Raw genomic sequence first — 26,869 nt, 5'->3', positions numbered from 1 at the left:
AGATTAAAAAATAAAAAAGAAAAGAAAAAGAAAAGTAAGATGGAGTTGATGATAGCAGGATTGATTGAGGTGGTCTGTTCACCTCTGCATTCATCACCTGCGGTCTGCTCAGTATTAAATCATTAGTACCAAGAGATGGGAGCGGCCAGGTATTCTCAGACCTGGCTTGCGTCATCTGGGGATTCCAAAAGATTCTGACACCTTACCTCAGAAACCAAGCGGGCAGTGTGTGTGTGTATGTGTGTGTGTGTGTGTGTGTGTGTGTGTGTGTGTGTGTGTGTGCGCGTGTGTGTGTGTGTGTGTGTGTGTGTGTGTATGGGGGGGTTGCTTAGGGAAGGGAGTGACGTGAATTATTTTATTTTTTATTTATTTTAAATAAGTGTCCAGGGTGGCTTTAATGGGCAAGATGCAGGGTTAGAGGAATTGGCCAGGAATGCCAGCCTTAACAGTGGAGATGAGGAAAAGTGGCCGGCAAATATTTACTGAGCTCTCAAGTTGTGCTGGGCGCCATGCTGAGCGCTTCACTTTCACCTAGACGCCGGGGTCTGTGGAGGCCACCTGCCATCCAGGAATGTGGAGTGCGCAGGGGCCTGAGTGAGGCCCAAACAGCAGGTCAGGCTGCACATTGGGAGTCTGTCCAGACCTGCCTGCCCAGGTGTGATGGGTTGATTTGGGGGTCACTTGGCTTGTGGTATCAGAAATGTGATTTGTACTCAGGGCTGTCTGCTCCTAGATGGGGTCACCCCCTTTCCAGGCTGCAGTGGCTGCAGGAAAGAAGCTTCTTGCCTGAGCCCCAGCCCAGGTCCGAAGAGACCAGAGTGGCACCCCAACACTTGGCCACCTTTTTCCTTTTCTTTCTTTCTTTCTTGTCAGTTGTGGGGCTTGAACTCTGGGCCTGGGCGCTGTCCCTCAGCTCTTCAGCTCAAGGCGAGCGCTCTACCACTTGAGCCACAGCTAAACTTCCAGTTTTCTAGTGGTTCATTGGAGATCAGAGTCTCACAGACTTTCCTGCCCGGCTGGCTTTGAACCTTGATCCTCAGATCTTAGCCTCCTTAGTAGCTAGGATTACAGGCATGAGCCACTGGTGCCCAGCTGTCCCTGAACTTTTTTACTCAAGGCTAGCACTCTGCCACTTTGAGCCACAGCACCATTTCTGGTTTTCTGGTGTTTTATTGGAGATAAGAGTCTCACAGACTTTCCTGCGCAGGCTGGCTTTGAACTGCGATCCTCACATCTCAGCCTCTTGAGTACATAGGATTACAGGTGTAAGCCACTGGCGCCCAGCATCCTTTAGTTTTTTAATAAACTTTTGAATGTATGTAGCTGCCAGGCAGGGTGCCCACTCTTATGTGTTCTGCAGGTGGAGGAACTGAGCTTGAACAGGCTTTGGACAAAGTCACACAGCTAGGAATATGACCCGACTGGATTTGAACCCAGGCTAGCCTGACTCCAGACCCCAGGACCTTAGCACAGCACTAGGAAGATTATTCAGAAAACATAAGATACTAGCTGCTGAAGCAAGAGAGCCAGTGAACTGAGGCCTCAGAAAGAGAGAGGGAGGGAGGGGGCAAGACAGACAGAGAGAGAGAGAGAGAGAGAGAGAGAGAGAGAAGATTCTAGAAGCTGAGACAGGAAGCAAAGCAAATTAGGCCCCAGTAATGATGAGTAGAACTTTATGGTCACCTGCTTCCTTGGGTCCCATCCCTCATGGCCTCTTTCTCTCACATCTTCGCAGGGCTGTCAGGTTGGGGTTACTCCAGCCGCTATCATGGCTGATGCCTTAAGCGTTAAGCGCATGCTGGGTTTTGGGGGCCCCAGCCACCCTGGGTTTGTTGATTGATCAACTGCTGGTCCTGTGGGTCGAATTGCTCAGCTCAAGGAAATTCAATGTCAGTCCCCCCTCCCGTACCCCAAATTGCTGAGGACTTCTGTCTTTTCAGGGAGTCCCTCCTGGCTCTTGGTACTTCTAAGCCCTTCTAGGCGGTATTGCTGGGAACTGAGGCTCCAAGAAAGCACATCCTTTCTGCCCGGGCCCCCACAGCCGGCGAACGCCCTGTCGGGCCTCCATGCTGGGCTGGCGGGCTGGCATGGCTTTGGTCCCAGGTGGCCCACATTTCAGTGTTGGGGCCCCGCCTTGGCCTGCTTGCTTTCCACCCTTTCTCTTCCTTAATCCTCCCCGCCTTTGTAAAGAGGGGGCTCAGTCCCTGCTGGAGCCTGGGGAGGGGGTTGGCGGGCGGGCAGCCCTTCCAGATCATTCCAGCCCGGCTTCTGCCATGGTTACCCCAGCAACTCCGTTGTCCCCCAACCTTCTCTGTACCAAGCTGCCCCCCTTTCTTGACTGGCTCGGGTTTCGGCCCTGGGAAGCGGGTGTGGCTGGCCTGGGGGTGCCTGTGGAGGGGGTGCCCCGTCCAGCCAGGAGCAGGGGCCTGGGCGCCAGCAGCCATGAGATACCCCGGCAGGGAATGCGGTCCGGGCACCCCACCCTCCGGTTGAGAGGCGCAGGCAGACACCCGGAAAACCGGTCCTGCTGCTCCTGTCGGCCCCACGCCACCTGTTAGAAGCTGAAGCCCAAGAAGCGGAGCCGCGCCCTGCCTCGGTCTGACTGTCTCCTTCCTTCCTTCCTTCCTTCCTTCCTTCCTTCCTTCCTTCCTTCCTTCCTTCCTTCCTTGCCTTGTGCTAGCCTAGGAAGGTCCCTCAGCTCTTCAGCTCAAGGCGAGCGCTCTACCACTTGAGCCACTGTGCCACTTCCCGTTTTCTGGTGGTTCATTGGAGATAAACGTCTCACAGACTTTCCTTCCCTGGGCTGGCTTTGAACCATGATCCTTAGATCTCAGCCTCCTGAGTAGCTAGGATGACAGGTGTGAGCCACTGGTACTTGGCTTTTTCTATTTTCTTTTCTTTCTTTCTTTTTTTTTTTTTTTTGGTCTGTTGTGGGGCCTGAACTCTGGGCCTGGGCGCTGTCCCTCAGCTCTTCAGCTGAAGGCTAGCACTCTACCACTTGAGTGTCAGCCCCACTTCCGGCTTTCTCTGCTTATGTGGTGCTGAGGAATTGAACCCAGGGCCTCATGCATGCAAGGCAAGCACTCTACCACTGAGCCACCTTCCCAGCTCTTTCCATTTTTTTTTTGGGGGGGGGGGGTCCAGTTGTGGAACCTGAACTCTGGGCCTGGGTGCTATCCCTCAGCTCTTCAGCTCAAGGCTAGCACTCTACCACTTGAGCCACAGCACCACTTCTGGCTTTTATTTTCTTTTTGCTTATGTGGTGCTGAGGAATCGAACCCAGGGCCTCATGCATGCAAGGCAAGTGCTCTACCACTGAGCCACCTTCCCAGCCTCTTCCATTTTTTTTTTTAAGAGAGGGCCTCACATGTTTGCATGGACTCAACTAGACTCAGATCCTCTTTCCTATGTCTCCTAAGTAACTCAGATAATAGGCCTGTCCCACCATACTCAGTTTATATACTAAGATGGAGCCTCACTAACTTTTAGTCCACGTTGGCCTTGACCCATGATCCTCCTCACCTCTGCCTCCCAAGCAGCTGGGATTCTAGGCATGACTCACTGTACTTGGCTTGTCTGGAGTATACAGTAGCCAACTACCAACTAGCTAATGAGTTAATTAAGTAAATGGCTTACTGGCTTCATAATGAATGGTTAAGTACTTAACTAGGCGAGCCAAGAAGCACCGAACTTTTTGGCTAGTATACCCACCTAGCTCCTGCTAGCATCTTCCTTTGCTATGTGACTGCCTCCCTTTTGAGTCCGATTGGCTCTTTCTCTTATTTTATTTTTTCTTTTTTAAATCAGTCATGAGGCTTGAACTCAGGGACTGGGCATTGAGCTTTTTTGCTAAAGGTTGCCACTCTACCACTTAAGCCACAGTGTCACTTCCAGTTTTCTGGTGGCGATAAATTTCATGACAACTTTTCTGCCTGGGCTGGCCTCCTGCGTAGCTAGGATTACAGGTGTGAGCTAGCAGCGCCCAGCCTGCGACTAGTTCTTAAATGGTGACAGAGTCACAAATCCAATCCTCACAGCTGTGTGAACAGAATCTGAGGGACCCTGGAAATTAATGCAACAACAAGAACGACACAAAAAGCTTCATTTTCACATGCTTGTAACCCGAAGTTCAGCATTTCCTTCAATGAGTGTAATTCCAGGCATGGTGTGGCACGCATGTAATCTTAACCACGAAGGAAGATTGAAACTTTGAGGCCAGCTTGGAGTACACTGGGATTTTTGTTTTTTTTTTTTTTGGTTCCGTTCGTGGGCCTGAACTCTGGGCCTGGGCGCTGTCCCTCAGCTCTTCAGCTGAAGGCTAGTGCTCTACCACTTGAGCCACAGCACTACTTCCGGCTTTTTTCTTTTTGCTTATGTGGTGCTGAGGAATCGAACCCAGGGCCTCAGGCATGCAAGGCAAGCGCTCTACCACTGAGCCACCTTCCCAGCCCTACACTGAGATTTTTAATCTCAAAAATATCATGCCAGCCAGGTAACTGGTGTCTCACCTTGTCATCCTAGCTACTCAGGAGGCTGAGATCTCAGGATCGGGGTTTGAAGCCAGCCTGGGCAAGAAAGTCCATAAGACTCTTATCTCTAAAAAGTCAGGATCAGAAATGTAGTGTAAGTGGTAGAGCCCCAGTCTTAAGTTAAAAAGCCACAGGACAGGGGCTGGGAATTTGGCTCAATCGTAGAGTGCTTGCCTTGCATGCATGAGGCCCTGGGTTCGATTCCTCAGCACCACATAAGCAAAAAGAAAAAAAAGCTGGAAGTGGTGCTGTGGCTCAAGTGGTAGAGCACTAGCCTTGAGCTGAAGAGCTGAGGGACAACGCCCAGGCCCAGAGTTCAGGCCCCACAACCGGACCCCCCCCCCCAAAAAAAAAGGCATAGGACAGTGCCTAGGCCCTGAGTTCAAGTCCCAGTGTCAGGGCATGTACGCAGGTGCGCACACACATATACACACAGTAGGGCCTCAGTGTGTCTGAGCTGTAGGCAGGTGCCCAGGCTCCTGCAGAGCCCCTAAGCAGTCTCCAGAGGCATTCCAGGAAACCAAGGTGACCAGAAAACCCTCTCAGGTCCCTTTTTAGTGAGGTGGCCCGGGATCAGGTCCTTCTGCAGAGTCTGGTATGGGTCACATGCAGCACATTTGATGCTTCCTGTCTTTTTTTTTGTGTGTCAGTCATGGGGCCTGAACTCTGGGCCTGGGTGCTGTCTCTCAGCTCTTCAGCTCAAGGAGGGCACCCTACCACTTGAGCCACAGTGCCACTTCCAGTGGCTCACTGGAGATCAGAGTCTCATGGACTTTCCTGCCCTGGCTGGCTTTGAAACACGATTCTCAGATCTCAGCCTCCTGAGTAGCTAGGATGGCAGGCGTGAGACGCAGTGCCCAGCTTGCTTTCCTCTCTTTAGCTCCCAAACTCTTCCTGCCAGACATTTAAATGCATGTGTGGCTGTGTGGAGCCTGTATGGTGCATAGCCCGCCCTGCCATGTGTGGCCCTCATGCTGCGCAGCTGAGGCCCACTCCCCTCTCATTGGCACAGACGTACTCTGGCCTGTTCTGTGTGGTCATCAACCCCTACAAGCAGCTCCCCATCTACACCGAGGCCATCGTGGAGATGTACCGGGGCAAGAAGCGCCATGAGGTCCCACCCCACGTCTACGCCGTGACCGAGGGCGCATACCGGAGCATGCTGCAAGGTGAGCATGGGCTGGGCGCTGCAGGACTTGGGGGGGGGGGGTGGGGGAGGCTTCTGGCCTCCAGGGGCCTGCATGGGACACAGACCAAGGCTGTTGTTGAAGTTACACACTGCGGAGGAGCTGCCCCAGACCTTATAATGTGCGAGCCAACCCTGGCAAAGTTACACAAGGGGAGCCGGGCACCCGTGCTCACACCTGTAATCCCAGCTCCTTAGGAGGCTGAGATATGAGGATCATAGTTCAAAGCCAGCATGGGCAGGAAAGTCCATGGGACTCTTATCTCCAGTAAACCACTCAAGAAAAGCTGGAGGTGGTACTGTGGCTCAAGTGGTAGAGCGGCAGCCCTGAGCAAAACAAAGCTCAGGGACAGTGCCCAGGCCCTGAGTTCAAGCCCCAGGACCAGCACACACACATACACACACACACACACACACACACACACACACACACACACAAAGTTACATAATTAACAGCTATAATATTTGGAGGTTTAATTGGGGTGTTGTGTTAGAATCTGGAAGTGTCATTTAGCTAAATGACCCCAGAAGGATCTTGCAAGGTGCTCTGCTTGAGAGACGCCGACAGGTGACATGTCCCCACTCTGTCCCCTTCAGATCGTGAGGACCAGTCCATTCTCTGCACGTGAGTAATCTCGGAGGACTTCCTGGAGGCAGAGGCTGGGCGCAGCTCTGGAAGGGGCAGGGCAGGGGCTTACCTGGCGCCTTGTTCCCCCCCGTAGCGGGGAGTCTGGGGCTGGCAAGACAGAGAACACCAAGAAGGTCATCCAGTACCTGGCCCATGTGGCATCCTCGCCCAAGGGCAGGAAGGAGCCGGGCGTCCCCGTAAGTTACCCAGCTTTGGGACACCGGGGCCCTGCCATCCATAACATCACTCTTCCTGGGGCTGTGCACCCCCCATCACTGCTGCCCAGGCCCAGGTGGGGAGGGGGAGGGTCCCCAGGGAGCCCAGACCTGAGGCCTCGCAGGCCCGCCCCGGCCCGTGCCCTGCCCCCCTTCACTGTGTCTGTCCATGTTCCATGTGCCGTGTCCTGGTCCGTGTCCTGGTCCGTGTCCGTGTTCTGACTTCCTCAGACCTCCGTCAGCACCATGTCCTATGTGAGTAGCAGGAAGTCATCTCCACTCACCCAGCCAGACACCCAACAGGGCTGCTTCCGGTGGACCTACTGTGTGCACACCACACTAGGGCTGTGCTGCCACCGGATGTGGTCCTCCCGTGTGCACACGGCCAGGGACCCGCAGTGCTGCTCCTGGTGGACCTACTGTGTGCGCAGTGCACCAGGGCTGTGCTCTCATCAAGTGCAGCCCTACTATGTGCACATGGCTAAAATGCCCCACTGCTGTCCCCGGCAGTGTGTGCACACATAGGCTGCTCGGTTAGCCCTACTATGCACATGCAGTTCAGGGCAGCCCTACTCTGTGCATATGCGCAGGTCCATGACTGCACTTTAGTCTTCATAAGCAGTCCTCATGGCAGCCCTACTGTGTGCTCTAGGGAGGGCCTACCATGCGGTCGCAGCCTGGGCTCCCACTGCCATTGATGGGTAGAGGAGAGCCGAGGTGAAAGCACCCTGAGCCCCAGGCCTGGCCCCTGCCGGCGCCTGCGCAGATCCCTCTCTCTGGGAATCAGTTCTGTCCGCAGGCTGCGCTGCCGGCATGGTGCTGCGCCCCGCTGCAGCTCGTGTTTTGTGTCCTTTGGTTTTGTTTCCAGTTAATAGTCTTGCAGACATTTCCCTGTTTCCCTCATAATAGACGAGGCCGGATGTGGGCATCCTCCCCCTCAAGGCGCCTCCCATGCAGACAGTGCCAGCTGGGCACTGCTGTGGGGCCTCTCCTCCCCTCCCTCCCTTCCCCTCCCCTTCCCATCCTTCTTTCTCCCCTCCCCTCCCCTCCTCCCCCTCCCTCCCTCCTTTCCCTACCTCCCCTCCCCACTCCCCTGCCCCACCTCCCCTCCCAACCTCCCCTCCTGTCTCAGACCTCCCCATCCCCGATCTCTCCACCCCAGCCTCCCTTCCCTGACCTCCCTGTCTCTATGCCCTGCAGGGGGAGTTGGAGCGGCAGCTGCTTCAGGCCAACCCCATTCTGGAGGCCTTCGGCAATGCCAAGACAGTGAAGAACGACAACTCCTCGAGATTTGTGAGTGCTGGGCCTGCAGCTGGGGGTCAGGGATGAGGACTTGGCATGGGGGGCTAGGGTCTGGACCTCCGGGTCTGAGGGAGAAGGCTGGGGTCTGGCCCCCTGGGTCTGAGGGAGGAGGCTGGGCCTCCTGAGGACAGAGGTCCAAGGAGCCTGGGACGTAACATGTGCAGGCCTGTGAGGTTGGGTGTTGAGAGTCAGAAGCCCGGGACAGCGGGGCTGTGGGCATGGTGTAGGTCTGGGGGCTCCAGGGCTCCCCCAAACTCTGGCTGTTGTCTTTCAGGGCAAATTCATCCGCATCAACTTTGACGTTGCTGGATACATTGTGGGCGCCAACATTGAGACCTGTATCCGCTCCCCACCTGTGGCCGCCGGGCCCTCAAGGGGGCGTGGGAATGTGGTCCTTGCGTGGACACTGGAAATGACCCCCCCCAACCCTCCTCCCAGAGTCTGTGCCAGGCTTCGGGAAGGCTCTGAGAGGTGGACGCAGTTATGTCCCAGTGTAGCCTCAGACCTCAATCCTCCCCCCTCTGCCTCCCGCACAGCCAGGACTGCAGGCATGCACCACCCAACCTGGCATAAGCAGATGGAGAAACCAAGTCCCAAGTGAACATGCCAAGGCTGCATATCTGAGCCAGCCATCACGGGGTGGGCAGACACAGCAGTGCCCCCCATGGAGGGGGGTGCTGCGTGGGGTTTTCTTGCCTCTGCTGGCTCCTTGACTCCCTGATCCCAAGACCTGCTGGAAAAGTCCCGGGCGATCCGCCAGGCCAAGGATGAGTGCAGCTTCCACATCTTCTACCAGCTGCTAGGGGGCGCCAGCGAGCAGCTCAAAGGTCAGTGTGGGCCCCTGCAGAGGGAAAGGGGGAGGGTGCCAGGAGCTGAGGGAGGGAGGGAGGGAGGGAGGGGGGAGGGCAGCCCTGGCTCTTGCACCATGGTGTGTGTGGCTCTCACTGTGCCTGCCCCCCCAGCCTCCAGCCTCCGATCTCTGCTGTCCGCTGCCTCCGGCCCCTTCCATCCTGCCTGGCTCCGTGTCTCCCGTGGCTGCTGCTCCTGCTCCGGGTCTCCGGCCTCCTCTCCCTCATGGCCTCTGGGGTGACCCCCTCCTGCCCCCCCAGCTCTGCCGGGCCTCCGCTGCCTCGCCTTCTCTGACAGTCCTCCTGTATGCTGCCTCTCTGCTCTGCCCTTTGCTTCTGCCAGAGGCTGGTGCTCTCCCTCCGTGTCCTCTGCCCCGCACTGCCTCCCCAGCCTCCACCACGCTCCTGGCTTCTGTCTGTCCAACCTACGGCCTCTGTGTCCCGTTCCCTAGGCCTCACTGGCCGGGCCAGGCCTGGTCCTCCCTTCCCCCTCCTCCTCCCTCCTCCCCCCTCCGTATATTTGACCTCATGCTGGCCTTTGACCTTGACCCCTTGTCCTCCCACCCCAGCCGACCTCCTGCTGGAGCCCTGCTCCCAGTACCGCTTCCTCACCAATGGGCCCGCGTCCTCCCCCGGCCAGGAGCGGGAGCTCTTCCAGGAGACCCTGGCTTCACTGCGGGTGCTGGGCTTCACCCCCGAAGAGATCACCTGTGAGTGAACCCCACCTGCCAGGGTGGGCACAGGGACCCCACGCCTTCCACACTCAATCATGTACTGAGTGACTGTTGTATACAGGCCCTGGGGCTGTGGGAAAGAGGTGGGGGAACAACAAAGCTGTTCTGTGATCTAGGGGTGATGAGGGCTGAGGAAACTAGAGGGGAACAGGTCAAGAGATGGAACATAGGGGTCATTGGGAAGAGCAGCGGGAACAGCATGTGCAAAGGTCCTGAGGCAGGAAACATGGGTCACGTTGGAGTGAGTTCAGTCTGAGTGGATGAGGGCTGCAGGAGCCAGGGTGAGAGGATGACCCCAGGTCCACACTGGGCCTTGCTGAGCATCCCAAACTGGGGGGGAAGGGGGCAAACTGAATCATGGTTGTTACTTATTTAGCAGTACTGGGGTTTGAGTTCAGTGCTTAGCACTTGCTAGGCAAGTGATCTATTGCTTGAGCCACTCTCCTAGACCTTTTTGCTCTAGTTGATGTAAGGTCTTCTCTTCCCAGCCCCACCCTTCCTGGGCTGACTGGAGCCAGGTGCTGGCCTGAAGGATAACTTTACAAGAAAGTTCTGTTTGGAAATTTTTTTCCCAGTCTTGGGCTTGAACTCAGGGCCTGGGCATTGTCCCTGAGCTTCTTTTGCTCAAGGTTAGCACTTTACCACTTGAGCCACAGTGCCACTTCCAGCATTTTCTGTGTATGTGGCACTGAGGAATCGAACCCAGGGCTTCCTGCATGCTAGGTGAGCACTCTACCACTGAGCCACCTTCCCAGCCCCTGTTTAGGATTTTTATTTTCTTCATCTATTGACACAGAGTATCAGCACCTGAAATCCTGTTCCTAGCCCAAGATCCTGGATCTGTCAATATAGCCCAGCTGGCCTGGGACTCGTGAGTGTTGGGATTACAGGCATGTGCTATGATGCCTGGCTATGTTGGATGGACTATCAGTCTTTGAACCAAGTCCTCCAAGAGACCCCCCTCAGGTGTTTCCAGGGTGCACCAGGCCCACCTTGAGGCTGATTTTCCTCTGGTCCCTGGCACCGTACAAGGGCCTGGGAGCTATTGTTGGCTTTGGGGCTGCAGCTGGAATGCTGGAATGGAGTGCCCTCTTGGCTGGGTAGCAGGTGGCCAAGGCCAGGCCTCTGTGTTTGCGTTATTGACACAGGATCTTGGTGGGTTCCCCCCCCTCACTTCCTGGCCAGGTTTCCCAACCCTGCTTGTGTAATTCCCCAGCCTGCCTGTCTCCATAGCCCAGCAACGGACAAACAAATTCAGATCATGCCACAGCCCTGCTTGGTCCCCCGGGACCTGCCAGCCTGTGCCCCTCTCACCACCTGGAAAGAACACAGCTGGTCTTTGCACCTTGGAAACAAAACTTTTGCAGCTCTTGGAGGCGGAGGCAGAATCACAAGTTCAAGGCCAGCCTGAGTCCTGTCTCCTGAGTTGGCTGGGATTATAGGCGTGCACTACCATGTACTACCATGCCTAGCTTAAGTTTATTTATTTATTTATTTATTTTTGGTGCTGGTCCTAGGGCTGGAACTTAAGGCCTATGCACACTCCTTCAATTTTTTCACTCAAGTACGGAACTCTACCACTTAAGCCACAGCTCCACTTCTGGCTTTTTTTTTTTTTTTTTTTTTGCTGATTAATTGGAAAATAAGAGTCTCACAAATTTTCCTTCCCTAAGGCTGACTTCAAACTGTGATTCTCAGATCTCAACCTCTTTTTTTTTTTTTTTTTGTCGGTCGTGGGGCTTGAACTCTGGGCCTGGGCGCTGTCCCTCAGCTCTTCAGCTCAAGGCTAGTGCTCTACCACTTGAGCTACAGCGCCACTTCCGGCTTTCTGGTGGTTTATTGGAGATAAGAGTCTCACAGTCTCTCCTGCCCGGGCTGGCTTTGAACCGCGATCCTCAGATCTCAGCCTCCTGAGTAGCTAGGATTACAGGTGTGAGCCACCAGCGCCCGGCAGATCTCAACCTCTTAAATAGCTAGGATGACAGGCGTGAGCCACCCATGCCTCGCTTTTAATTTTATGTAAATCTATACCTGGCCAGTACCAGCTGTGGGCAGGACTGGTCCAAAGCAGCCATGATTGTACCCATTGTACCCATTTCTCAGGGGGGAACACTGAGGCCTGGGGTAGCTGGCTGTCCCTCCATCGTGGCTGAGCCCAGGGTTCAGCCTTGCCCCTGCCTGGCCCAGCACCTCCCCATCCCCCCAAAAATGCTCCTGGAGTCCATGGTGGGGCAGCGTTGTCTCCCCAGGCCACGCACCCACCTTCCCAGAAGCCTCTCAGCATTCCTGGGGTTCTTGTGTGTCCCCAGCACTGAGAGGTCACAACCAGAGACCAATGTGCCCAGCCCCTCCCACCGCCCAGCTAGGGAAACCCGGGGTGACGCCAACCCCACCACCGCTCAACGCCCTCCCGCTCTTGATAACCGCGCCACGCATTCCTTACGATGGTTCTCTGGTAAATCAACTCGGTGGGCCAGGCCTCACTGGGCACAGGGCAAAACAGACAGAGCGGGGGCTTCTGCTGTTCTGTGGGCGACCAGACCGGCGGGGCCCGCCCCGTGGCCCAATCATAGCAGAGGCGAACTACCTGCGAGCCAGGTGTGATGGGCGCCAGAGGCTCGGTGCTTGCTAGGCAGGCCACGCCCCCAGACACGCCCACCGGAAGTCTTCCCAAACCACGCCCGCACCCAGCTACAGGCCCACCACCCTAATCACACCCATCTAGGCCACGCCCATACAGGTGTGCCTATCAGAACTGGTCTGGTCAAGCCCTGCCTCTCAGCCACGCCCACCCAAGTCACGGCTAGCCTGGCCACACCCACACCGACATACCAGCCCACACAAGAGTGCCCCGCCCCTGGTCCAAGCCACACCCACCCAGGATGCTCCGCCTCCGGAGGGGCTGGCCCTGCAGGCCGGAGCCCCTGCCCAAGTTGCACACACACAGTGCTTCTTCGGTCTAGGATTCCACATTTCTCTTCTCCCCTTCAGTCCTAACACCGTTCCCGGCCGTGTGCCACTGGCGATGCCAGCCTGCTGGTTTTATCTCCATTTGTATGTGTTCCGCCAGGTCAGATTCCAGCTTGGTGGTTTTGGTAGAAGAAAGACACGTGCATACACGCATACACTTTCCAAGTCACCTCTGTGCTCCCGCACACTAGAAAGCACGCGTGGCCTGGGGAACATCACCAGGATGAGCTCCCCCGGGGTCCTCGCCATCATCTCCAGCACACCCAAAGCAATCCTGACTGGAGTCCCAGAGTGTGCCCATTTCCTCCTCCCCGGCCCCCCCCCCCACCCCCCCCCCCCGTTTCTGCCTCCACAGGGCGGCCCTGCTCAGGACCCTTCAGAGCCTCCAGCAAGCCGGATGCCCGTTGTTTGCCCTTTTTCTATGCATTTTTAGCAGTGCTAGGATTTGAACCCGTCCCTTGAAGCTCTACCACTGGAGCCGGGCCTGTGACCCCTTTTTGCGTTAGTTAATTTTCAGATACAGTCTTGCTTTTTGTCCAGGCTGGGCTGGGACTGCAATCTGCCTTTCTCTGCCTGTGAAGTAGCTGGGATTACAGATATGTCCCACCATGCCCAGCTCATTTGTTGAGATGAGGTCTTTTTCCTTGGCTGGTTTAGAGCCTCAATCCTCCAGATCTCTATCTTACCAGTAGCTGGGATTACAAGCATGCACCACCACACTCTGCTTGCTTTGCATGGTATACGTTAGAAATGTATGCTCAGAACAAGAGCTGCTTGTTGAAGGTCCAACTCAGATGGGCCCCCAGCTCTCCCAGTTGATGAACTGGGTCATCTTGAGCACATTGGGCTTGTGCCTGTTTCCCTGTGTGTATTTTGAGATTGCAGGGAGGCTTGCCTATTGGGAGTTTGGTGTAGTTGGTTAAGAATAAGCCAGAGTTTATTTCCCTGGTTACCCAGCACAGATTGTTGTAGACTTCCAGCCCTCAAGGCCTCTGACCTGTAGCATTGCCAGGGAAGTGAGAGATAGAAACAGGATAGGCGGATATTGCTGGGGGGGCGGGGAAGGAGTCCTGATACCCCCAAACCTGGGGTGAGTTCTGAACAAAACCAACCCCAGCCTCCTGCGCACCCTAACAACCACACAGAACACAGCTGCAAATAGTCTCAGAAAATGACAAAGCATTATTGTGTGTCCAGAGGGCCATGTGGTGCTGGGATTTGAACTCAGGGCCTTACTCTTCTTTTTTTTTTTTTTTTGTCGGTCGTGGGGCTTGAACTCTGGGCCTGGGCGCTGTCCCTCAGCTCTTCAGCTCAAGCCGAGCGCTCTACCACTTGAGCTACAGCGCCACTTCTGGTTTTCTGGTGGTTTATTGGAGATAGGAGTCTCACAGTCTCTCCTGCCCGGGCTGGCTTTGAACCATGATCCTCAGATCTCAGCCTCCTGAGTAGCTAGGATTACAGGCGTGAGCCACCAGCGCCCGGCTCTCCCTAGCTCTTTTTGCTTTTATTATTATTATTATTGTCAGAGGCAGCCTCAGATCCTGATTCTCCCACCTACGCCTCTTGTGTAGCTGGATTACAGACATGGCCACCACACCTGGCTTGTTAGTTGAGATGAGGGTCTCACCATCTATGACTATGTCATCCACATGGTGCTGGATACACGACCCACTTACACGCACCTTCTAGAACTCTGCAAGGAGGAAGAATGGAGACTGTGCTCTTTATTCACGGCCTGGCATTGGCAAATTCACCTACTGCCTAGATTCTTCGATGGTCTACACCCCAAGTGCCTTCCTGGGCATTCTGCCCAGTGGCCTGGCCATGCCTTTGTTTCAGCCCCATTCCACAGACCTTTGTCCTTGTAGCACTCTTGGTACCAGGGTTCCGCAGGCTTTTGTCTTGTTCCTGTGTGGATGGCGCCCTCTAGTGTTTGTGAGGGGCAGGATGCTGTGGTGCCGCCTGCCGGCCCAGTCGCCTGAGGGTGGGGAGTCTGGGTGGGGCCAGGGAGCTCTTGGTGCAACCTTGCCCTGTGCTTTGTGAGACATCTCTTTTACTTTGAGGATCAGTGCTGAGTTGTGGCACACTCCTGTAAGCCAATGAGATCAGGAGGATCACAGTTTAAGGCCAGCCTAGCCAAACAGTTTTCAAGCCCCACATTTGGACCAATACCTTGGCAGAGTGGTGCATGCCTGACACCCCAGCTATGGGGGGGGGGGGGAGAGAGCAGAAATAGGAATCTGGAGATCTAAGCATGGGCTTAGCAAAGAGAGAGACTTTACCTCAGAACTAACCAGAAGCCGGGTGCCAGTAGTTCACGCCTGTCATCCTCACTACTCAGAAGGCTGAGAGCTGACAATCCCAGTTCAAAGCCAGCCTGGGTAGGAAAGTCTGTGAGACTCTTATCGCTAATAAACCACCAGAAAACCGGAAGTGGCACTGTGGCTCAAGAGGTAGAGTGCTCGGCTTGAGCTGAAGAGCTGAGGGACAGTGCCCAGGCCTAGAGTTCAAGCCCCACGACCGACAAAAACAACAACTAACCAGAGCAAAACAAGAGCTGGAGGCACAGCTCAAGTGGTAGTGCACTTGCCCAGCAAGTGCAAGGCCTTGAGTTCAAATCTCAGTACCACAATGACAATGATCACAATACACTAGTCACTTTCCCTTATTTAAGACCCCCGAGGGTGTTGGGCTGAGTATTGGGGGGAGGGTCTTGTGCCTCTGTGACCCCCACCCATCCCTGCCCTCCACAGCCATGCTGCGCACCGTGTCGGCCGTGCTCCAGTTTGGGAACGTGGTCTTGAAGAGAGAGCGGAACACGGACCAGGCCACCATGCCAGACAACACAGGTAACGGGGTCCCTGCAAACCCCACTCCCCGCCAGCCTCCTCCTACCCGGAATCCTCCAGGTTCACCTGCAACATGGAAAAATCTTAGGGGAATTGGGCGCCTGCTGGCCTCATGTACAGGACCATCACCTGCTGTTCTTGTGATCAGATCTGCATCAAGTAGGGATGATTTTCTGGTTCTAAGCAGAATCTCCTTAGATCTCAGCCTTCTGAGTAGCTAGGATTGCAGGTGTGAGCCACTGGCACCCGGCTAGATTCTTTTTTTTTTTTTAATTGGTCATGGGTCTTGAACTCATAGGTCTTGAACTCTGGGCCTGGGCGCTGTCCCTCAGCTCTTCAGCTCAAGGCTAGTGCTCTACCACTTGAGCCACAGCGCCACTTCCGGCTTTTTCTGCTTATGTGGTGCTGAGGAATCGAACCCAGGGCCTCATGCATGCAAGGCAAGCGCTCTACCACTGAGCCACCTTCCCAGTCCGCCAGATTCTTTCTGTGGCTAGTTTTTCTCTGGTTCCCACTGGGGCACAGAACATGCACATGCACAATCCTGCACATGTACGCTTTAAAGGCTGCCCCTCACTCTGTGGTCCTGCCCACTGGGGGGCGCTGACTGTACCTTGCTGCCCTTCTCGCAGCTGCACAGAAGCTCTGCCGCCTCCTGGGTCTGGGGGTGACCGACTTCTCCCGTGCCCTGCTCACACCCCGCATCAAAGTCGGCCGGGATTTCGTGCAGAAGGCTCAGACCAAGGAACAGGTAGGCATGGTGGGCAGCGCGCAGGCACAGGAGTGCCAGCTCCTCCATGCCCTGGTCAAGGGGCTGGGACTGAAAGCAATGAGCAAAACAAAGGCCAGGCTTTCCTGGGGCCGAAAGCATGCTGGAGCCATGGATTCTAGGAGAAGACAAAGTTCAAGGCAGAGGAAACAGCAGGTGCAAAGGTCTTGAGGCTGGAGCAAGCTTGGTGACCTAAGGGTCAGCGATGTCAGGCAGGGCAGGTCATGCAAGGTCCAAAGGCCCACAGTAAGCAGGTGATTTGCATCCTGGAGGCATTGGGAGGCTAGGATCTAGGTAATTTGATCGATATTCTTTATATATAGACCTCTTTGGCTGTTGGCTCCACTGCAACAGGGAGAGGTGGGCTGGGGTGGAGTGCAGTCCTAGCCTGGAAGAAATGGTGATCGAGATCACAGGCATGAAAGGAAGGAGTGACCTCAGGCTAGGAAGTTCTGGCCATTGGGCGGGCCTGTCGGCTGGTCCTGGGCTCAGCATTGGGGTCCCAGGATGGAAGAAAAGACTGGAAGGTAAGGAGCTGGGAGTCACCCCACTCATCTGGAAGGCAAGTGTTGGTCCTCCACTTGAGATGAAGACACTGAGGCACAGGTGTGTTTATGGACCCGAGGGTTACACGACTTCCAAGTGACAGAGATGAGATTTGAACCCCTGCCGTCCAGGCTGCAAAGGGGACGCAAGGCCGGGGGTCCACGATGGCCAGCTTGGCGTTTATCCTCAAGGCCAGAGGGGCCCCCGGGAGGCCTGGAGACCCCACCCCACCCCGAGGCCCGGCCCTGGCCTCGCCCACACCCCGTATCTCCCCGCAGGCTGACTTCGCGCTGGAGGCTCTGGCCAAAGCCACCTACGAGCGCCTCTTCCGCTGGCTGGTCCTGCGGCTCAACCGCGCCCTGGACCGCAGCCCGCGCCAGGGCGCCTCCTTCCTGGGCATCCTGGACATTGCTGGCTTCGAGATCTTCCAGGTCTGTCCCCGCCGTCTTCCCCGACATCCTCCCCGTGGTCCTCCCCACGGTCCTCCCCGACGTCCTCTGCAATGTCCTCCCGCTCATGCCCTCTCTGTCCCGCAGCTGAACTCCTTCGAGCAGCTGTGCATCAACTACACGAACGAGAAGCTGCAGCAGCTGTTCAACCACACCATGTTCGTGCTAGAGCAGGAGGAATACCAGCGCGAGGGCATCGCCTGGACCTTCCTGGACTTTGGCCTGGACCTGCAGCCCTGCATCGACCTCATCGAGCGCCCGGTGAGCCCCACCGGCCCTGCCCGCCGGGATCCCGCCCACAGGAGCCTGGCCCCGCCCACCACCCAAGATCCCGCCCACCACATCCCCTGGCCACACCCACCACCCGAGATCCCACCCACAGGAGCCTGGCCCCGCCCACCACCCGGCCCTCCCTACTAAGATTCCACCCACAAGACCCTTGGCCCCCGCCCACCAAAATCCCGCCCACTACAAGAACCCCGCCCAGTCTTGTCCATGGACACAGGCCTACCCTGGCCACGCTCACCACAAGAGCCACTCCCACCATTATCTCACCCTCCATAAAGACCCTGGCCCGGCCTACTACCACTACCAGGCCCCGCCCATTGCCCAGCCCACCCACCAAGATCCTGCCCACAAGAGCCCCTCCCCACCGATTGCAAGGCCCCGCCCACTGCCAGGACCTGTCGACCAAGATCTTGCCCACTGCCAGACTCGCTCCCCCCAACACTCCCCCTCTGTCCTGCCCACCAAGCACTGCCTAGATGCCCTGTCCACCTGCTCTACCCTGACAGGCTCCTCCCACAAGCCACGCCCCCACTCTTTATCATGGCCACTCCTTCCTGCCCTGCCAGGTTCTGCCCAGCTGCCAGGCCCTGTCCCCACGTCAAGCCCCACCCCCATCCAGGCCCCACCCACCACCCACCACCCCACCAAGCCCTGCCTGCCTGCTCCCCCATCCAGGCCCCACCCACCACCCCACCAAGCCCTGCCTGCCTGCTCCCCCATCCAGGCCCCACCCACCACCCCACCAAGCCCTGCCTGCCTGCTCCCCCATCCAGGCCCCACCCACCACCCCACCAAGCCCTGCCTGCCTGCTCCCCCATCCAGGCCCCACCCACCACCCCACCAAGCCCTGCCTGCCTGCTCCCCCATCCAGGCCCCACCCACCACCCCACCAAGCCCTGCCTGCCTGCTCTCCCATCCAGGCCCCACCCACCACCCCACCAAGCCCTGCCTGCCTGCTCCCCCAAAGGCTCCCCAGGCTCTGCCCCACCCCTTTCTCACCCTGCCCTTCGCTCCACTCATGGGTGCCAATCACCCCCTCCTGCCCCCTAGTACCCTCTAGTGCACCTTCTCCTGCCCACCAGTTCCAATGCACCTCCATCCTCGCTGCTCCAGCAACTGTGGGACCAGTGCCCGGTTCAATTGGGAGTTGGGGCCCTTTTCCCAGTCCCGGTCCCTAGGCAAGCGATCGGGGGCCCAGGAGGGGGATCCAGAGTATCCTCCTGGGGTGGGTCCTGAGCGTCCAGAACCGGGACTGACTGTCCTTCCCGTGGGTGCCCAGGCCAACCCTCCTGGGCTCCTGGCCCTGCTGGATGAGGAGTGCTGGTTCCCCAAGGCCACGGACAAGTCATTCGTGGAGAAGGTGGCCCAGGAGCAGGGCGGACACCCCAAGTTCCAGCGCCCCCCGCCATCTGCGGGACCAGGCCGACTTTAGTGTCCTGCATTATGCGGGCAAGGTAGGGAGCTGGGGGCAGCCTGGGTGCGGTAGGAGTGGGGACGAGGGGAAGGAGTGGGTGGAAAGCAGGGCCTGCCTAGCCAGTCACCACAAGGAGCAGCTGGGGCGCCCAAGAGGCAAGACCTCCCAGAGGAAACCAGCAGAAGGGGCTCTAAGGGATGGGTAGGAGTTCACCAAAGAACTAGACAACTTTTCACTCCTTCAGCAAATGTGAGGAATAGGAAACAACATAGGCTTTTTGTGTGGCCAGGAGGCCGTGTACTCGGTGCTGGGGTCATCCCCTAGACCTCTTGTGTGCCAGGTGCCTGCCGGGAGGGGGGGTGGGGGGTGGGGGGGGGTGGGGTGGGGGGTGTAGAAGGACCTGGAGAGGCCCAGCCTTGCGGTTGAGGCGCAATTCCGAGTGTGGACACAAGGTGGCGCCGACGCTCCACTCCAGGCTGAGTTCCAGCACTGAGAACAAGAAAGGAGGCAAATCTCATCAGCCTCCCACCCCGGATCTTTTCAGGTCGACTACAAGGCCAACGAGTGGCTGATGAAGAACATGGACCCCCTGAATGACAGCGTCGCCTCCCTGCTCCACCAGAGCACAGACCGACTCACAGCTGAGATCTGGAAAGATGGTGAGGGTTCCCTTCCCTGGAGCCCGGGGAGCCCCTGGCCTGGCTCAGGCCCCCAAATAGATGGATAGGGTTGGTGCCCTAGCCGAGGATCTTATAATCAGACAGCAGACAAGGATGGCCACTGGAAACTATGGGTAGTCAAGAGTTTTAGCTTTATTATTATTATTGCAATAGTAGCCTATGCAATCAGACCAGGAAAATAAATACATATGGTGTTACTTCAGTGTTCATGGAGAATAGTTCCAGGATCCCCCAGATTGCATCATATTGTCTGCCTGAGATTGGTTGTAGAAGTGATTTACTTACTTGTTTTGGTGCTGAGTATCTTCCATTGGTAGTTAGTTGAAGATGGATGAAGAATCTGCAGACAGGGGTCATGCAGCTGAGGTGGAATATTTAGGTCTGCGAATGGAAGAAGGAAACATGTTCTTCTTAGATATATGTAGGCAAGGGGCTGGGAAGTTGGCTCAGTGGTAGAGCGTTTGCCTTGTATGCCAGAGGCGCTAGGTTCGATTCCTCAGCACCACATAAGCAAAAAAAGAAAAAAAGCCGGAAGTGGCGCTGTGGCTCAAGTGGTAGAGCGCTAGCCTTGAGCTGAAGAGCTGAGGGACAGCACCCAGGCCCAGAGTTCAGGCCCCACGACCAGACCCAAAAAAACAAAAACAAAAAAACAAAAAAAAAAGATATATGTAGGCATGCAAGGGCATTTCTTTCCTCTTCCTCCTCCTCCCTCTCCTCCTCCTCCTCCTCCTCCTTGTTATTAGAAACATTCTTATTCTGCTGGTAAGGGATTAATTACAAGGATGTTAGAGCCACGATGTCCCTGGTCCACTAAGCCTCCAGGCTGTGCTTCTTGGCACAAACCCCAGCGCGCCTGCAGGGAAGGACTGGAACGTGAGGCTGGAGTGCTGGGCGGTGTTCCTGCCACACCAAGGGAAGAATTTGGCCCTCAGCTCGCTGCTGGTGAGCAGAGGCAGGAAAGCAGATGCCCTCGTGGCAGAGCCCTGACCATCTCCCAGTCTGAGCCCCATCTGGAAAGGGAATATTTTAAAATGCTCTTTCAAACAGGCAGAGTCAGCACCTTGGTTTTTTTGTTTTTTGTTTTTTTTTCCCAATTTCACGTTCTCATCATTGGTCAGCTTGTTTTGATCTCAAACTAAAAAAGCATCCCTGGAGACACATCAGGCTTGGGAAGATGAAGGCACAGAGCAAAGAACTAGAATGCTTTGAGTTCACGAGCAGAAAACAGCCAGGGGAAATTTGGTTTTTGTCAGGCACGTCGTTCATACCAGAGGACTGAACGGCAGGGTACAAAGAATAAAAAATTAGTGGCTGAGCTTCCTGGCAGCCAGGGCAAAAAGGGATACCTAATGAAACAGATACAGCCTCAGCATATAGGGAGGGATGTTTTTCTGTCTTTTGTGCTGAATTTCTTGCAGTTGACACAAAGGTGAACAGGAATTGGAAATCTCCTGGCTAACATCCAAGCTCCTGCCTGCCTCTGTGCTATGAATAACCCTCTCCTCCTTTTCTTTCTGTCATTTCCTCTCCTTCCTCTCTTCATACATCTCTCCTCTGCCGCCATCTCCCCTGCATCTCCCCCACCTCCCCTTCTGCCCTTCTTCCCCAGAACATGGGGGCCTCCAGCAGTTTGCTTCCCTGGGCTCCTTCCCGCCTTCGTCCCCAGGATCTCCAGGGAGATGCAGTTCTGCCCCGTCTCCACCAGGGGGTGTGTGTGTGTGTGCATCCACGGTGAGGCCTGCCCAACAAAGGGGCGGGGTGGGGGTGGGGGGCGAGGGTGGGGTGGGGGGTGGGGCTGTGACCTGAACCTGGGTGTGAATGTCTGCCCCACACCTCTCTCCTCTTCCTTGCTTCCGTTCTGGGTCCTGCTCATTCCCAGACTCTCCCAGTAAAGAAAGGCTTGTCTTTGAATCAAACCCTGTTTTAAAAGCCCACGCAAGCCGGGGCATGGCTTAAGGGATGCAGTGCTAACTGACCGGGCACGAGGTCCTCGGTCCCCCCCCCCCAGAACTGCAGAAGAATTTTAAAGAATAAATAAACAAATAAGTGGAGTCCCTGGAAATCAGATCCTCGTGGAAAATGGCCAAAGTGAGGGCTCTTTGCTCTGCTGGGCCAGGTCTTGTGGTCCAAGGGTGGGCGTGTCCAGAGCAGCTGGGGGCGGGGCCTGCCGGAGTGGGCGTGTCCACGGAGTGGTGCTGTAGAGTGCGCGTGGGCATGCTGTGTTGGTTGGCATGCCCGTAGTGGTGGTAGGCGGGGCCTGTGGGTAAGTGATGCTGTATGGTCCATGGCTGGGCGTGCCAGATGGGCGTGGGCGGGGCCTACAGGAGTGGGCGTGTCCAGTGAGTGGCGCTGTAGAGCGTGGGCATGCTCTGTATTGTGGGCGTGCCCATAGTGGAGGTGGGCAGGGCTTGTGGGTGAGTGGTGCTATGTGTAGCATGACCATAGCGGCAGTGGGCGGGGTCTGTTTGTGGGCGGGGCTATGGCAGTGGGCAGGGCCTTGGGTGAGTGTCCAGAAAGGTGGTCCGTTTGTGGGTGGGGCCTGTATGGGCGTGGCTCGAACCTCTGCCTGCCCCACAAGCCAGGGAGCCGCTGTGTCCTTAGACCCCCCCCACTCCCCTTCCCTCCTCTGAGAAATCGGATTGGGGCCGATATAGGAGGATTGTGTACAAGTTCGAGGCCAGCCCAGACAAAGTTAGGGAAACCTCTCAGAAATGAAATAATACACCAAGAGGCTGGACATGTGACCTGGAGGCATGACCCGCTTGTCTGGCGTGACCCTGGCTGTCCCGGCCCCCTAAATCTGACCCCTGACCCTTCTCTCTGCGTCTCTCCTCCCCCCCCAACCTCCTCAGTGGAAGGCATCGTCGGACTGGAGCAGGTGAGCAGCCTGGGGGACGGCCCCCCTGGCGGCCGGCCTCGCCGCGGGATGTTCCGGACAGTGGGGCAGCTCTACAAGGAGTCCCTGAGCCGCCTCATGGCCACTCTGAGCAACACCAACCCCAGCTTCGTCCGTTGCATCGTCCCCAACCATGAGAAGAGGGTGAGTGGCTGGGCCCCCGGGAGGCAGGACAGATGGATGGAGGGTGGAGGGGGCTACCAGGGTCACAGTGGACCCCAGGACCCTCAACTGGTTCTGTGGCTTTGAGCAATACTTCCAGGGAGCTCAGATACTCAGCTAACCACCTGGGACACGTGTCCAAGTAAAATTATAGGAGCAGTACATGACACATAAGAGTTTGAGCTAGTCAGGGAAATCCAGGAAGACACCCAGGAAGAGGTGACATCTGAATTTTGGTATTCCAGGCCTAGAATAAGTTGTGCAAAGACCCTGTGGTAGGTGGGAACATGGGATGCAAGGGACCGTCGTGGAATGGAGGGAGGTAACTTCCACCAGGCTTCTCTTCTTGGAATTATGAGGGAACGAGACCTACAGAGAAGGTGCAGGGTGGAAATTCAAACCCATGAGTGGCCTAATGTGTTGTTCTCCTCAGAGTGTAGGAGCTATGGTGACTGAATCCCCCATTCTCATGGGTGCACAGCTAAGATACCCCCCCCTCAGCATTCCAGAAGTAGGGTCAGGGTTGAACTGTAGGGGTTTCTCTTTCCTCTAGACTTCTACCATGGGTGTCTTGTTTTCAGCTGCCTAGACCACTCTCCGGCTTTGTTCACATCTTCTTCTGCCCAGTCCCTACTACCTCCCCCCCCCCCACACACACACCTCGTGCAAACTCAGCCCCGCACCTGGGCCTTTCTGCCTGGCTCTTTTCCAGGCATGGAGCAGGTGCTGGGTGGGCTGGGCGCGGGGTTCGAGGCTGACCCGCAAGGGCCACGGCGCCCCCTGGTGGCCGGCGCTGATCCCGCGTGTCGCCCCGCAGGCCGGGAAGCTGGAGCCCCGGCTGGTGCTGGACCAGCTGCGCTGCAACGGCGTGCTGGAGGGGATCCGCATCTGCCGCCAGGGCTTCCCCAACCGCATCCTCTTCCAGGAGTTCCGGCAACGGTGAGGAGAAGCGCGGGCAGGGCCGGCGGGGAGGGGGGGCGGGAATCACACCTCCCCACCCGGGGCTGGGGTGGGGAGGAAACCTGGGGTCACGATCTTCACCCCCCCCCCGGGGCCACGATCCCCACCCCCCCCGGGGCCGGCAGGGAGCCTGGGGTCACGCCCCCCACCCCCACGCTGCCTGAGTCGGGTGGGGGGCAGGGCAATGTGCTGGCCTTGGGGAGCCTTGCCTTGCTCCACTGCAAGGGGGGGTGAAGGGCACCCCTTCCCCCTCCACCTCTCTCCTTCCCTTCCCCCTAACCCCTCCCTGTACCTTCCCAGTGCTCAGGGCACCTGCGCGTGCTGCTGCTGAGTTTCAGGGTGATAGACACCCCCCCCCAAACCACGAGCTGTAGCCCACCTGACTTTGCGGCAATGTGCAGCTTAAAAAGGGAAGCAGAAGCCGGGTGCTGGGGCCCACGCTTGTCATCCTAGCTCCTCAGGAGGCTGAGATCTGAGGGTCTCGGTTTGAATCCAACCTGGGCAGAAAAGTCTGTGAACCTCTTCTTGCCGACGAACTAGCAAAAAGTCGGAAGTAGAGGTGTGGCTCAAGGGGTAGAGCGCCAACCTGGAAGGAAAGAGCTCAGTTACCACGCCCAGGCCCCGGGTTCATGGCCTGAGTCCTGCGCGCGTAAACACACACCCGTGGCAGTGGGATACTCTGCACCTTGGTTCCCTGTGAAGCCTGGGCCATTCGTGGGTGCCACAGCCCGCCGGTAACCCCCTGACTCCGGCCCGCACAGGTACGAGATCCTCACGCCCAATGCCATCCCCAAGGGCTTCATGGATGGAAAGCAGGCCTGCGAGAAGATGGTGCGTGCGGATGGGGTCCAGTGTGCTTGTGCAAGAGCCCCAATGAGGAGGCAGGGCCTGGGGCGCGCATGCGCAGGAGCCCCAATTTGGAGGAAGGGCCTGAGGCGCGCATGCGCAAGAGCCTCAGTGATGGGGAAAGGAGAGGGTGGGGGGAAAAGAGAGAGGAAGGGAGCCTTGCTATCCCCCATCACGTCACCCCATCACCACCACCTCTGACCTCCTCTCCCCTACTCCCCAACCAACCCTCCCCCAAACACAGATCCAGGCCCTTGAACTGGATCCCAACCTCTACCGCGTGGGACAGAGCAAAATCTTCTTCCGGGCGGGGGTCCTGGCTCAGCTGGAAGAGGAACGCGACCTGAAGGTCACAGACATCATCGTGTCATTCCAGGCAGCTGCTAGAGGCTACCTGGCTCGCAGGTATGTGTGAGGTAATGTTTCTGGGGTGCTAGGGGCCAAAGCTGGGAGAGGTTGACCAGATGGCTCTGGCCTTCAAGAGGGCAGAGGGAGCTGTAGGGTACCTGGGCTTCTTGGTCCTATGGAGCCCAGGATTGCCAGGATGTAGGAACTTAGTGCAAAGGCAGAGAAAGCCAGGGGTAACTCAGGAATTTGGGGAGGGGGAGAGGGTGACAAAGAGATGACAGGGAAGAGGCCCTGTGCAGCCTGGTCACAGCTAAGCACCAGCTACACAAAGGAAAGATGACCCAGGCAGGAGAGTGGCAGGAGAGCTTGTGCAAAGGCCCTGCAGACACCCATCTCAGGATACAAGAAGATTCCAGCCATTAAAATGGCTTCAGAGGTTGGGCATGGTGCTTTACCCCTGTAATACCAGCTACTTCTCAGGAGGGGCAGGCAGGGGAAGGTTAGGCCTGGTCCTGGGTTCTATCTCAGCACCAAACCAAAGAAGTGGCCCGCTGGGGCCAGGCGGGGAGGGTGACGCCCCCTGCTCCTGTCCCCAGGGCCTTCCAGAGGCGTCAGCAGCAGCAGAGCGCTCTGCGGGTGATGCAGAGGAACTGCGCAGCCTACCTCAAGCTCAGGAACTGGCAGTGGTGGCGGCTCTTCATCAAGGTGAGGCCCAGGAGCGTGGAGTCGGCCGATCACCGATCACCGGGCCCTGGCGCTTGGTCTGCACGGACCTGGGAAGGGACTTGCGGAACCAGGGCTGAGTGAGGACTCGCACCGCTCAGAGGCTGTGGGGCTCCCAAGACGGTTTGTTACACTGAAGGCACAGGATGAGGAGTAGCCAGGTGACAGGCGCATGCGCAGACAGCCCCGCCTCCCACCGACCACGCCCCCCTCCCCTAGGTGAAGCCCCTGCTGCAGGTGACACGGCAGGATGAGGTGCTGCAGGCGCGCGCCCAGGAGCTGCAGAAAGTGCAGGAGCTGCAACAGCAGAGCGCCCGCGAAGTGGGGGAGCTCCAGATCCGCGTGACACAGGTGAGGGGCGGGAGGTGGGCGTGGTCTGTGCTAGAGGGGCGGGGCCAGCAGCGCGTGGGCGTGGTCTAGGTGAGAAGGGTGCAGTCAGGGCTAGGTGGGCTAGGATGGGGGCGTGGTCAGCGCAGAACCAAGCAAGCGGGAGTGGCTTGGCGGAGTGGGCGGGGTCAGTGTGGGTGGGGCTCTCCATGGAGCCCAGCCCAGCCCTTGGGCTGGCGGTGGGCGGATTCGGGCTGCCTAGCCAGGTTGCCCAGGCAGCTGCACGGTGGGATTTGGGGACCACGCCGGGCAGGGTCCTGCTGGGTGTGGTTGTGTTCTGGGGGTGGTGGATTTCCAACTGTTTCCAACATTTTATCATCTTGAAATGCTCGGGCGCATCCCAGCACCTGGGAGGCGGCCGGCAGGAGAATCCTGCATTAGAGGCTAGGCTGGGTTATATAGTGAGACACTGCCTCATGGAAAAGATGATGATGATGATGATGATGATGATGATGGTGGTGGTGGTGGTGATGGTGATGATGGTGATGGTGATAATGGTGATGATGTTGATAATGGTGATGATGATGGTGATGATGATGGTGATGATAATGATGGTGATGATGATGGTGATGATGATGATGGTGGTGGTGATGATGTTGATGTTGATGATAATGATACCAAGGCAGACTCTTTCTTGAGTATTGTCCTGTTGCTTTTTTCCCTGAATAATTTGGATTAGGTTTCTGGACATAGGGGTAGAGTCAGCGATAGAGGAAAAGGACCCCTGGGGGGCTTCTCTGGAGGAAGGACTGAACCTGGAGAGCACGGGGGACTGACAGGAGGCTGGGGAGGGAAGAAGGGCCTGGGAGGTGCCCACTGACCAGGCCTCACCCCGCAGCTGGAGGAGGAGCGCACCCGCCTGGCCGAGCAGCTGCGAGCTGAGGCCGAGCTGTGTGCAGAGGCCGAGGAGACGCGGGGACGGCTGGCGGCCCGCAAGCAGGAGCTGGAGCTGGTGGTGACCGAGCTGGAGGCCCGAGTCGGGGAGGAGGAGGAATGTAGCCGCCAGCTGCAGGCTGAGAAGAAGAGGCTGCAGCAGCACATTCAGGTTCGTCCCTGTCTCCCCCCATGCGGGGACCCCATCTTAGGCCACCTCCCCAGATCCCTTGCTGTACCCCTTCTCCCTCAGCTTCTACCAATCAG

General features: G+C 57.1%; 1 protein-coding gene and 1 long non-coding RNA gene across 2 annotated transcripts in view; one reads left to right on the top strand and one right to left on the bottom strand.

Moving 5' to 3' along the window:
* Positions 1 to 26,869, top strand: part of Myh14 (myosin heavy chain 14) — a 50,571-nt gene that overhangs the window by 5,835 nt on the left and 17,867 nt on the right. Inside the window, 22 exon segments of the mRNA XM_042700125.1 lie at positions 5,542 to 5,698; positions 6,313 to 6,340; positions 6,438 to 6,540; positions 6,790 to 6,813; positions 7,759 to 7,851; positions 8,135 to 8,198; positions 8,589 to 8,687; positions 9,278 to 9,418; positions 15,166 to 15,261; positions 15,894 to 16,012; positions 16,855 to 17,007; positions 17,113 to 17,286; positions 18,593 to 18,712; positions 18,714 to 18,767; positions 19,272 to 19,386; positions 22,260 to 22,447; positions 23,283 to 23,404; positions 24,187 to 24,256; positions 24,516 to 24,676; positions 25,216 to 25,324; positions 25,562 to 25,693; positions 26,568 to 26,774. Coding sequence (XP_042556059.1) covers positions 5,542 to 5,698; positions 6,313 to 6,340; positions 6,438 to 6,540; positions 6,790 to 6,813; positions 7,759 to 7,851; positions 8,135 to 8,198; positions 8,589 to 8,687; positions 9,278 to 9,418; positions 15,166 to 15,261; positions 15,894 to 16,012; positions 16,855 to 17,007; positions 17,113 to 17,286; positions 18,593 to 18,712; positions 18,714 to 18,767; positions 19,272 to 19,386; positions 22,260 to 22,447; positions 23,283 to 23,404; positions 24,187 to 24,256; positions 24,516 to 24,676; positions 25,216 to 25,324; positions 25,562 to 25,693; positions 26,568 to 26,774 — 2,529 coding nt within the window.
* Positions 5,757 to 26,647, bottom strand: LOC122125655. The gene is made up of 3 exons (XR_006150773.1): positions 26,561 to 26,647; positions 13,971 to 13,974; positions 5,757 to 5,766 (listed from the first exon to the last, which is right to left on the bottom strand). It is a non-coding gene; the product is annotated as an uncharacterized LOC122125655 (long non-coding RNA).

This window comes from Dipodomys spectabilis, unplaced genomic scaffold (assembly GCF_019054845.1).
Source record: "Dipodomys spectabilis isolate Male_0828 unplaced genomic scaffold, ASM1905484v1 ptg000266l, whole genome shotgun sequence".
Taxonomy (NCBI): Eukaryota; Metazoa; Chordata; class Mammalia; order Rodentia; family Heteromyidae; genus Dipodomys; species Dipodomys spectabilis.
The sequence above is the reverse complement of the archived record's forward strand: the minus strand, read 5'-3'. Positions and strand labels throughout refer to the sequence as shown.